Here is a 12887-nt window from a genome sequence, read left to right on the forward strand (position 1 = left end):
TGAGTCTAGACAGGGCTTGTAGCTGTTCTACCAATGCAAAATGGTAGAAGTGACACTGTGCCAATTCTGGGTGTGATTCTGAAATGGCCTGGCAGCTTCTGCTTCCTGCCTCTTGGAAACCAGCTACCTTGTAAGAAGAGCAATGGCTCTGAGACTACCATTCTAAGAGAAGCCCATGCTACATAAAGGAGAGGTCCTGGAGGAAGAAATGCCATGTAAATAAAGAGACAGAGGCCAAGGACATGAACACCCAGATATATAGACAAAGAAGCCATCTTGGAAATGGGTCCTCTTGCCCCAGCTGACCCAGCTAATGAAACATGAATACCCAACTGGTCCTTCTCCACTTCCAGACCCACAGAATTGTGAGAAAATAAAAATGGTTATTTTAAGCCACTCTGTTTCCAAGTCATTTGTTTCGTGATAATTGGAAAATATGATTTTATATGACAGGAGAGATGAGGTAGATTTTCAAAGCTCTCTGGGCTAAAGGAAAACTCTTACAAATATTTACCCTATTAGAAAGCAGAGGTATCCAATTAAATGTTATTACCAGGGCAACTAGCAATCCAGCAAGATCAACAATTATTTTTTAAAATATATTTTTATTGATTTCAGAGAGGAAGGAAGAGGGAGGGAGAGATAGAAACATCAATGATAAGAGAGAATCATTGATCGGCTGCCTCCTGCATTCCCCCCTCCTCCAACTAGGAATGGAGCCCAAAACCCAGGCGTGTGCCCTGACCAGGAACCAAACCATGACCTCATGGTTCATAGATTGATGATCAACCACTGAGCAACACCGGCTGGGCAAGATCAACAATTATTAAACTAGACTTGAGAGATTAAATGTTGAATCCCACAGGCCATAGCATTAACCTTGGAAGTTCAGGTGTCCCAAAAGGCTCCTCTGTTATAAGTAGCATTCACAGGGACAACTTCATAATAAAAGAAAACAGGAGAGAATGACTTCGCTGTACATTCTATACTGGATGTGTAATACTCTTTTGGAGGTTCTCAGTTTATCACCTTTTTAAAGTTGCCTCTGAGCCTCAGAATTCCTTCCACCTTTGAAACTGTAATAGGAGTAAGAGCTTCCCTTTCTTCTCTTTGAGAATCCAGTGACAGGTAGAAGCCAAGTCCAAGGGCATGCATTGTCAGGCCTGAAAAACTAAAAGACTTAAAGTGAGGAAAAACAAAGTTAGGAGGGGACAAATTTTTACAAATAGAATATGGGACATGTCACATTTCACTATAGGAGGACTCACTTTTGAGCTGAGAAATGTGACATAGAGCTTTAAGCACTTTTCTCACTGTCATTTGCCACCCAGACAGAGATGTAAAGCAGGCAGCTGGATATATGAGTGGGTAAATAGACCATTGATGGTCTTGGGAACCCTGGGAAACAAAGAAAACTACATGCTGAAATGACAATGAAGAGAGCTTTCCCTAAATAATTCCAAATTACAGCATTATAATCTTTAAAGATACCTAATCAACAGATTTTATTTGACCTTTTTTCCTCTTTACTCAAAAAATACATTTTTCCTCTTCTGTATGACTTACTGACTTTCTTCTCAAAGATATATTTTATAGAAATATATGGACATCTTGGACATTTCATTATTTGCAACGTTTTTTTCTCCTTCAAGCAGTAAACTAAAACATTCTTTCTTGCAGATTGATTAGGCTTTGGTGACATGCCTCCTAAGGCACTGTAGCTACTGTTCATTAAATGACAAATATCTCTGGACAGTTCCATACTAGGGATACAAATTCACTGAACCCAGGAAATCAATTAGCTCTAAGTCTGGGACTAATTATTTTGTAAACATTAGTTTATGAAGGCCATTAATGTGTTGGTGGTTGAGGACACCCAAATATATACAGAAAAGATGGGGATACGTGACTCCCATTTCCAGTCTTGTGAGAGCAATCTACACAGACCTGGTTTGTTCCATCGACCATGGTTCTGGCTCAGAAGCTGCATGTAATCATCTGTTGTACAAAACTCATAACTGTGTTCCTGTCTTTCCCATGTGCTTTTTGCAGTGTGCCAGAAAAGAATGGCTTATGAGTCTTTCTTTTAAGTAACAGAAGTTTCCTAGAATTCATCACAAGCACAACACTCTCAGCCCTGAAAGGCCAATTCATCTGTGAACCAGGGAAATAGAGAAATTTAGGTGAATGATTCCCTTGATTATTATCTCAGTGACCATGATAACTTTTCTCATTTTTCAGTTTTTATAAGGTTGTGTCTTCTGGCCAAATGAAAACTGCTTTCAAGATCATAGTATTGGAGTTAAAATAAAGGCTAATTTGAATTAACCCCTAGTTAATGTTTTGTACACTGTGGTGTTTATGGATGAAGTATACTGATGCCAACAACTTACTTTGCACTAAAATTAGTAGTAGTAATAGTAGTAGTAGTAGTAGTAGTAGTAGTAGTAGTAATACCGATTAGGTGGACAGATGGATGGGTAGAGAGGTGCATAAATAGCTAGATGACAAAGCACCTCCCTTTATCCATTGTTGAGTTGAAGTTTTCATTGCTTAGCCTCTGTACACTTTGGCGTTACCTCACGGTTTCCTGACTCATGTGAGAGAAGTCAGAGTCAGAGTAGGGTTTTGCAGAAATATTTTTTTGTCCTTTCCAGCTTTGAGTTCTATAAACAAAGGCCGGGTTATCACATGTACCCAAGAGCTGCCTGGGGAAAGCAGGAGCCCTGGTTATCAAAGTTGGAACCTTTAAGAAATATGCTTTTGTCTCCGTTTTTGTTGCATTCAATCAGATCAACAAGTGTTGGCTAAGTGTTGAGCGCGGTTTCCTGTGGGATTGTGTAAGGCCTTGCAGGACAATAAACCTTTTGGGGGCACTGAGTAATGTAGCCATTTCTGACCCGGCAGCAGGGAAAATGTGAGACAATTTGCTGCTGCTGGAAGGAGGTCAGCTGAGGCTGTGTTCCTGCGAGAGCAGATTGACTTTACTGCGGTGGACCGGGCATCGGAACAAGCCAAAATGGTGCGTTTAAGGGGCAAATGGCTATGCAATGTCATATCCTACAGGAACACAGGTTCGAATATGGGTGTTGTAGAGCTTGAAGTTCACAAAATTTGGGGAGCCAGCCTTAAAAAGTACAAAAAATATTAATTTGAAATTGCTGGGGTTCCTCTGGGACTTTGGATGGGACCATGTAATTCTCTCCTTCTGTCTCCCCCCCACCCTTCACCTGCTCAGAATCGTGTTCAGGGTAGCTGTCAAGTTATGTGTATATCACTACTAGCTCCATGTAGCTTTCTGTTATTTCCTCTGATTTTTCTCATTATTTTTTAGGCATTGCCTTTCTGTGACTTTTCATATTGGCTTTATAACTGCTTCTGAAAGGCAAATAAATGTTATTCATTCCTTCTTTTTGCTTTCTTTGTTTTTATAATTTTATTTCAGCTACAAATATTTGTTCTCAGGTTCCTAAAGCCTCCCTAAATTAGAGACTAATGGGTATTTTAGATGGAGATAGAAAGATGTGAGGGAGGTGAACCCTAAGCTGATGAGGTGTGCTCACATCCATATACTTTTGAAATTTCTTGTGGACTGTGATGATTTCATTGGATTTTTAAAAACAGTATGCTATAATGTCGTCTAGGACAGTGCTTTTCACAATCTCCTATGCACACAGATCACCTGAGGGTCTCCGTAAAATTCAGTAATATTCTGATGTAGTAGTTCTGAGGTGGGAACTGAGACTCTGCATTTCTAAGAAGCTCTCGGGTGATGCTGATGCTGCCAGTCCAGGGAGTACATTTTAAGTAGCATCTTACATTGGTTCATAAGAACTCTGGTGGCACAAATACACAGTCACTACAGGGCTGGCTCAACCTGATTTTAAGGTCCAGTTCCAGGATTGAAGGATGGTAACAGACCTGCAGAGTAGGTGTTTATTGACTAGCAAATACATGGGGACTCTTCCTGGCTCCCATTATCTCCTATCCCCAGGAGCTTGGGGGTAGGGTTATAAGGGTCATTTTGTTTTAAACTTTGCTATGGACCTTTTAAAATTTTGCCTATGGAGTGATGATGGGTTTCTGGAACATCTATTAGTGTGCTAGGCATCTTACCGACATTTTCTCTTGACTCCTCCTAACCCTTTGAGGTGGTTATTTTTTTTACTCCTTTTAAGAAGGGGAAGCTGAGGTTTAGCAGGGTTTAGTAACATGGCAGGTTGCATGGAGACAGAGCAGGGATTTGAACCCACCGGAGCTGGGTGCTATTGCACACACCAAGCTGTATTCCCTTAGCAGTGCTATGTGTTAAACTAATTCAGCATAAAGCATTAGGACATAGATCTATCACATTTTGTTTTTTCTGGTAAGTAAGGTCCCCAGAGGAGTGCCCTGGCAAAGGGGAGGGAGCAAAAGGAAAGAGGTGGCTGAAAAGAAGGAAGGGCTTAGACACCAAATGTGAATTTCATATCTAATGCAAATTTTAGCTCCAACAAAAATTGCATTGGAATGCTCACCCTCTTTGTGCAAAATGGACTTCCTAAAATATCTGGTTTCATAAATTCATTTTGGAGCAATTAAGATATGGTGTTTCAAAATGCTGAGAACTTGCATGTCAATGTTAAAGGATTTCTGTCTATATCATGCCAAGACAATTGTAGCTTTCTCTCTCCTACATAACATCATGTGAAATAGTCATTTGGCAGGTTCAGTGGAGCTGGTATTTGTCTTTAGCCAGCATCTTAAAAGTTACACTTTGAACCAACTTACCAGATTCTGAGTTAAGCTTTTTGTTCCTATTTAATGTACCATCATATTTTGTTCAGTTATTAAGCAGGAAGGTAAGCAGGCCTGGCCTGGGGCAAATATTTGAAGATAAGTTTGTCACAGGGTCCTCAATTTCCCATGACCTCTTGGTTCAACCACTGAGCCTTGCCAGCCAGGCTGAAAGCATATTTTTAAAGTGCTTTAAGTAGTGCCTTGCCACATGGTGAGTCCTTAAATGTTAGCTAGGATTATTATTACTACAATCACGCATATCTTTCAAGGTCCAATTTTAATGTTGTCATTCCATAACATCTTTCTTGATTATCTTAAGGGGAAAAAAAATCCCTTGCTTGAGCCTTTTATAGCAAAGACAACAGACTCCGCTCTAGCACGTGAGTTGATTCCTTCCACCTTCTTTTTAAATCATGATTCGGTATGCACAGTGTGCCTGGTATTTTCACATAAGATTTCTCATTTAAGTTACATAAAGTGAAAGAGCTGTTGCCCATCTCATTTTACAGATCAGAAAACTGACATCTGTAGCAGGAAAGAGGCTTTGTCAGGGAGACACAGCTCACAAATGACAGTACTATCACCTCTTCCACGCATTCTGAGTCTACCACCCCACAGCAACTTTGCATCTTAACCATCTGGGAAACCTAGCTCTCAAGCGTTCATTGTCACTCCAAGCACACTGGAGGCTCAAATTCAAGTGTGCTGAATAGACCTGCAGAGTTAAGTTCCTTACTCTCATATCATTTTCTCATAAATACTAAATAACTCTAGTGATTCCAAGTCATGTTAATTCAGCATGCATCTTTATGTATATTATAGGGTATATAATGGTTGCTAGCTTTCTTATAGAATACTATATTGATTTCTGTCAAGTTTTTTTTTTAAATGTTGCCACCCTCCCTGCACTTTAATCTCTTTCTAGTTTCATGTGCTTATGGAAATAGGTAGCTTGGGCTATTTGGCAGGCAAATTGATGTGTCTATTTTATGTAGCTGGTAATATGATTCCAGCCAAATCCTACCAGTTCCTCTATGGAAATAGCTTTCTGGTTAATACAGACTAGCTTTAAGATCTCATTTTATTTTGAATGTGTTTTTTTTTACCTTCCCAACTGAACTTCCCTTAAATAAGGATACACAGAGCTATGTTTGCTAGTCTTTGGACAGGCATTTGAGTCAACAGTGATACCTGAGCCCTGTTGACTTATTGTCCTAATACAAGTAAAGAGAGATTACATTTCTAAAAATCAGTCATCATTCACTATCACCTCCTAAACCAAGGGAGACTAGAGAAATGTCTTCAATTTAGAATTTAGGCTAATATAGAACAGAGAAATACAAGAAAGAGACAAAAGCAAATAGAAGGAGAAAGGTAGGCCCAAACTTGAGCAGGAACCAGGTATTGTCTTAGAGGAAACTCATCTGGAGATGACAAAAGTATGAGCCACCTAAACAGGGTTCTTCAAGTTTTTTAGGAAGAATGAGAATCCAGTTTTGGGAATGGAATTTTGAAGTACTTCAAAGACATGTGGCTCCAAGTGCTTATTACATGAGAACAACAGATTACAGATCCATATACACAGTATGTGAACTCATAGTTGTTTTTTTAAAAAATCCTTCCTTCCCCGAGGACATGTTTATTGATTTTCTTTTAAAGAGAGGGAAAGGAGAGAGAGAGAGAGAGACCGTTTGCTTCCTGAACAAGCCCCAACCAGGGATCAAACCCAAAACCTAGGTATGTGCCCTGACTGGGAATCAAACCCACACCTTACCTTTTTGGTGCATGGACTAATGCTCCAACCAACTGAGCCACTGGCCAGATTGTGAACTCAGTTTTTAAAAAACAAACACATGCATGTATATACTTGATAAAAATCTAAAGGTATGTTTACCAACATGTTGATGGTTTTTTCCTTTTGCTTGTCTGTAGTTCTTGGCTTTGCAGAATAAACATATATTACACAATTTTTTAAATGAACGCGAAAAATAATTCACAAAGGGACAGGATTTTAGAACGAACAATTTTGTTGAAATCTGACAAATTATATTGCTTTAGACACAACAACATGTATAAATCCTTGGAGATTTATTGGAGAATGTGTTCTTCCCTTCAATAGACAGAAGCAACTTTGTGAATTTCATTTGTCAGTGACTTCTGTGACTCACCATATTAATTTTTTAGGTAAAATTCCCCCAACACTATCTTTACCCCCAACACTATCTTTAATGTGATGAATGCGAAAGATCTATGAACACAAAAGTGTGTGTATCATCATGCAGTACTGGGAAAGACTGAGAACTATTTTGGACACTGGGATTTGCATTTTCAAAACACTGTTCTTACTGTTACAAATTGATTCAGCATCTAAAATATTTTGAAAAGTAATCTTTCTATTCTACTAACCAGACCTAGATAACCAGCACTCTGGCTTTGAGGAGTAATGTATTAGCTGTGAATATAAAAGACATTTGATAAGAATTTTCATAGTTTCCTCTTTTTGCTTTGTTAGTCAATTTTTAAATGTAAAAGGCAAAAGTGCCCTATAAGTATGCCCAAAAGGGACTTTAACTCACAAAAAGCAGACCCTTCACATTTTCAATAAGTCTTCAAACAAATTCTCTTTGGGCCATGGACTTTGGGTATAGAAAATAATCTCATCTGAACAGACGTATGTGTAGAGTTTCTAATAGAAACAAAGGTGAAAAATAGGTGTGTCATGGTACATGTCAGGACAGAAGCTGGCTGGGCCTGACCATGGTTTGTTCAATGCCAAGCTGTGTTCCTTAGTCTCCCATTCTTCCCACCTCCCTGCCATCATGGACCCACCATATTCCTGGGCCAGTAGGAAGTTCCCATTAGTGATTAGACATGTTCACTTGGCATCTGCCTCCATCCAGACAGAGCAACGCCCATGTGGGTGCTTCCTGATCCAGAGTGATAAATAGGATGCAAATACCTTCTAATACATGACCCTGACATAATCAGAGGGGATATGAGGGATGGTGCCTCAGGGCTGTTCCATTTTGCTTAGAGCTTCAGAGTTAAAGTTAAAGCACACTTCAAGCCTCTCCAACGTAAGGTGAGTAAAGTTAATTACCTTCAAATTGTCAATAAAGAAAGAAAGATGGTAACCATTGGACGTGTGACTGCTAATAATGATGTGATTTCACAAAGCAAAGAACACAAGAAAGTTTCTCTTGTGCCCTACTGCTGACCAGTACTTTTCATGATCAGACTAAGGGTGGCAGCAATAATCTTAGAACCAGAAAATTAATAAATTTATTTCCTGAAAATATTTATGTTTTACATGGTTTGGGAAGAAAAATTGTGTTTTTAGTTAATAAAGTACATTTTTTTAGTTTTTAAATCTCTTTTGATATCATTTTAAGTGTTTTATTTCAGAAATATTGAAAAGTAAACCCATGTCCTTTATATTAAAGATTTGATCATGATCAGGGGCTGTGGGTGTTATTTAAAATGATGTCAGAGTCTCACAGTGCTTTGGATAATTTGGTCAAACAACTGGTCACTTTAATGGAGAGAAATGAGAAATTTCAGTTGATCAGTTACTTCAGATATGGTGAGCTGTGTGGAGTTCAAATTTTTAAAAGTTTGATTCTATATAATTCAATTCAACAAATGCCTATAGAATGCTCAAGAAATAAGGGGAACATTTAAAAAAAATTTATGGATTTCAGAGAGGAAGAGAGAGGGGGAAAGAGATAGAAACATCAGTGATCAGAGAGAATCACTGATCAGCTGCCTCCCGCAACCCGGGCATGTGCCCTGACAGGGAATTGAACCATAAGCTGCTGTTCCATAGGTCAACACTCAATCACTGAGCCATGCTGGCTGGGCAAGGAATAAGGAGATTTTTGATGAGGTGGTCTGCAGGATAGTATGAAGATGATGAATTTATGATCTAGAGCAGTGATGGCTAACCTTTTGAGCTTGGCGTGTCAGCATTTTGAAAAACCCTAACTTAACTCTGGTGCCGTGTCACATATAGAAATTTTTTGATATTTGCAACCATAGTAAAACAAATATTTATAGTTTTGATATTTATTTTATATATTTAAATGCCATTTAACATAGAAAAATCAACCAAAAAAATGAATTCGCATGTTACCTCTGACACACGTGTCATAGGTTCTCCATCACTGGTCTAGAGTAAGATGAGTAAAATGCATTAAATGCTATAAAAATTAAGCATATTTATAAAAGTGAAAGCCAAAGCAGTAGGAAAAATGTGCATGTGTGTGTTTACTTAAGAGCCTGCTTAGTTATTTTTCCTCTGTAAATCTAAGTCCAACGTTTAAAACTGTATCATTTATATTATCCTTGAATGAAAAATAGTGGAACAAAAATTATGAAAGTAAAAGAGAACCTAGCTAGATGATGCAAACACTCATTTTAATTATTCTATTTAGGACGACAGTATGGATACAAAATCCATTCTAGAAGAACTTCTTCTCAAAAGGTCACAGCAAAAGAAGAAAATGTCACCAAATAATTACAAAGAGCGGCTTTTTGTTTTGACCAAAACAAGCCTCTCCTATTATGAATATGACAAAATGGTGAGTTCCTATTTATTCCATTGCTATTATACTATTTATTTTTCTTAAGGCTCCATAAAGTGTTTAATTATAATGAAACAATATCAGGTTTCTTAGCTTACACAGTAGAGATCAACTTTCACTCAATTATTACATTTGTCTTTTCTTAACCAAGGTGTAATTAATTCAAGAAAAAATGATTTTAAAACATTGGCTACCTTTTGGGGGTAAGGGGAGAGATCAACCAAAGGGCTTGTATGCATGTATATAAGCCTAACCAATGGACACAGACACCAGGGGGGTGAGGCCATGAGTGGGAGGGGGGGTCTTGGGGGGGGATAAGGACACATATGTAATACCTTAATCAATAAAGAAAGAAAAGAAAGTTATAGACAGAAAAGCCTTTTAAAGGCAATAAACCTTTTATTTGTTTTCTGTAAAAAAGAAACATACATACATACACACACACACACACACACACACACAACCATTGGCTAACTTTATAAAGACAAATTGCAAATCACTTTAGAAGAGTGTTTCTCAACTGAGGGTGATTTTGCCCCCCAGGGGACATTTAACAATGGTTAGGGACATTTTTGGTTGCCATAATTGGTGGGAATAGTGTGCTACTGACTTCTACTGGGTAGAGGCCAGGGATGCTGCTAAACAGTTTATAATGCACACGACAGCCTCCACCGCAAAGAATTATCTGGCCTCAAATAGTGCTGAAGGTGAAAGATCCTACCTAGCACAATGCTGGAAAACAGGCTATTTCTCTAAAGTAGAAAAAACTGAAATACTGTCATAAAATTGAAACAAAATGAAGATGCTTTCTGGAGTTAAATCTTTTTTATTTTATTTATTTATCTTTATACTTTATCTTATATTTATTTATTTATCTTTATTGTTGAAAGTATTATGGAAGTCCCTCTTTTTCCCCCATTGACCTCTTCCAGCATGCTACCAACCCTCCCCGCCCCCACCCCCGCCCAGGTCCTCATCACCCCATTGTCTGTGTCCACTGGTCATGCATAAATGCATATAAGTTCATTGGTTGATCTCTTCCCACCCACCCTCCCTGAGTAGATTAACCACATGGTAGATGATTTGAAATGTGTTTCAAGATTATCAAACAAAATTATGAAGTGCTGTTTAAAGACTTGCTTTGGGAGGCATATATGAGTTTGTCTCCATACTTGAAAATACATTCTGCTGTCATTGGATTTTGTCTATTACAGAAGAATTCGAATGAGTCTCACATGCCCACCCCATTTCCCAATCTTCCTCCCAAGCATAACCTTAAGTTTATGCTTTTCTTTGTGCACCATTGTGTATTACATGAAGCATCTTATATATTTTTTAATTCAGAAAAGAGGTAGCAGAAAAGGATCAATTGATATTAAGAACATCAGATGTGTGGAGAAAGTCAATCTTGAGGAGCAGACCCCTGTGGAGAGACAGTACCCATTTCAGGTAAGGGGGGAGGCAACATTCCATTGGATGGATGGCTCTTCTTTTAATATTTTCTATTATGAACTCAATATAGTGGGGATAAATAAAGATACTGCAAAATGATTCACTAAGACAATAACAAGGCTTGGAACATTTCTAGATAGGAGGTGGGAGTGTGCCTACAGTAGCCTTAGGAAGTGGCTTGAATTAAGTCAAGCCCTACTTTTATTATATCATGAATAGCTATCTTTCTGATGTAAAAGCAGATGGACTACCCTTCCATTGTTCAGACTACCCAGTGCTAGTATAAAAAAAACTGTGGCCAAAAATGAAATAAAATAATCTGATTGCTGAACAATTTGTCCTTCCAGATTTAAAAAAGATCATTACCCAATTGGGAGAAACCAGGGAAGTGTGTGTTCATGGAAGATGCTTCAAATTTGTATCACAGGGGTATGAAGTACTTAAAGGACACAGGCTTTGGAGCCCCACAGAGCTCCTAGCCACTGCTTGTACTTGTGTAACCATGGACAACATACTCAGTTTCTGAGTTTATTTTTCACTTGAAAAATGGGCATAATCAATTTTTTTCACAAATTTGAAATAGGACTAAAGTATTAAAGCATCTAGGAAGTAGGTGTTTAACAAATGGTCTGTATTACTTCCCCACAAAAGTGAGTAAACTAGAGAAAGATCTGGGGAGACATTGTAATCCTCAAACATTTAAGCAAGTGTCTTAAAGAATAGAAAAATGACATGCTGAGGATTGTTAGAGTGGGACATGACTCAAAGAGATAAGTTCCAGGGAGACATATTTTTACTCACAATAAGCATGAACTGTATAATGATAAGACTATATGAAAATTGTTGAGGATGGCATAGTAGAAATGAAGGACATTCTATCCCTGAAAGTATTTTTAAGAATACAGCAGATGTTGGGGGTGGGGGGAGGAAACATATGTAATACTCCTTGTAATACTTTAAGCAATAAAAAAAAGAAATAAAGAAAAGATATTGAGGATATCCCTCTAACTATACAGCATATGTGCTGTATTACCAGTCTTTACCTTTTTTTAATAAAAGGCCTCATGAAATTAAAAAAAAAAAAAGAATACAGCAGATAAACATTTTCCAACTGGCTGTAAAAGGAGTCATGCACTGGGTAGGTGGATAGACCAGAACACTAAGACATCTGTTATATCTAACATTTTATAATTTTCTAATTCTCTGCTGTGATTTTCCAAAGTGTAGAGGTGTCTTGGATAAAACACATTGAAAGGTGGAGGATAAAAATAACTAGACTTTTTTCTACCTAATTCCAGAGCTAATGGATATTATATAAGCAAACTCAAGGTCTCTTTTGGATAACAGAAAATTTGCAGTTGCACCACAGTGAACTATGATGCAATTATAGCTAAATGCACTAAATCTTTTCCTTTCCAGATTGTCTATAAAGATGGGCTTCTCTATGTCTATGCATCAAATGAAGAGAGCCGAAGTCAGTGGTTGAAAGCATTACAAAATGGTAATTTTAAACAGCCATAAAAGGGAGTCATCAATTGAGTTCTTTTGAGGGTTGGTGGAAGAATCACAGGACAGTGAAAGGACTCAATGCCAAGACAAAATCTACTGATTTTCCTACCAACCTCAGAGAATATGCCATGCTTGTCCTCATTTTGCATTCTCATTGTTACATAGGGGAAGCTTGGGTATCAGATACCCTTCTTGCCCCTTCCCTGCCCTGCACAGTGCTGGCTATTGTCCTTCCCAGCAGCTTGGAGGAAGCCAGGCCACCTGCTCCCCACCCACTTTGCTTGCCTTTCCAGGGCAAAGTCTAGTCTAGGTCCTTCTGGGGTTATGTCAGGTCCTATAGTTACTGTACTTTGGATATATAGTTAAAGTCATAGCTAACACTTACTAAGCACTTATCATTTGCCAGCTATTGTATCAAGTACTTGTAAAACATTTTCTTAGGTAACCCTCTTGACAACTCTGTGAAAATGGGTCATATAGTCTCCATTTTTTCAGATAAGTGAAAGAGACATGGCCAATGTCACATACCTAGCAATGGAAAACTCACAATTCAATTACCCAAAT

General features: G+C 38.2%; 1 protein-coding gene across 1 annotated transcript in view; it reads left to right on the plus strand.

The window, feature by feature from the left end:
* Nucleotides 1-3013: 3013 nt before the first annotated feature.
* BMX (BMX non-receptor tyrosine kinase) overlaps nucleotides 3014-12887 on the plus strand; it is a 52400-nt gene continuing 42526 nt past the window's right edge. The window contains exons 1-4 of the mRNA XM_081080955.1: nucleotides 3014-3022; nucleotides 9213-9359; nucleotides 10707-10811; nucleotides 12234-12315. Coding sequence (XP_080937081.1) covers nucleotides 3020-3022; nucleotides 9213-9359; nucleotides 10707-10811; nucleotides 12234-12315 — 337 coding nt within the window. The 5' untranslated portion in view covers nucleotides 3014-3019. The remainder of the gene's footprint in view (nucleotides 3023-9212; nucleotides 9360-10706; nucleotides 10812-12233; nucleotides 12316-12887) is intronic.

The sequence above is a fragment of the Myotis nattereri genome, assembly GCF_964212035.1.
Source record: "Myotis nattereri genome assembly, chromosome: X".
NCBI lineage: Eukaryota > Metazoa > Chordata > Mammalia > Chiroptera > Vespertilionidae > Myotis > Myotis nattereri.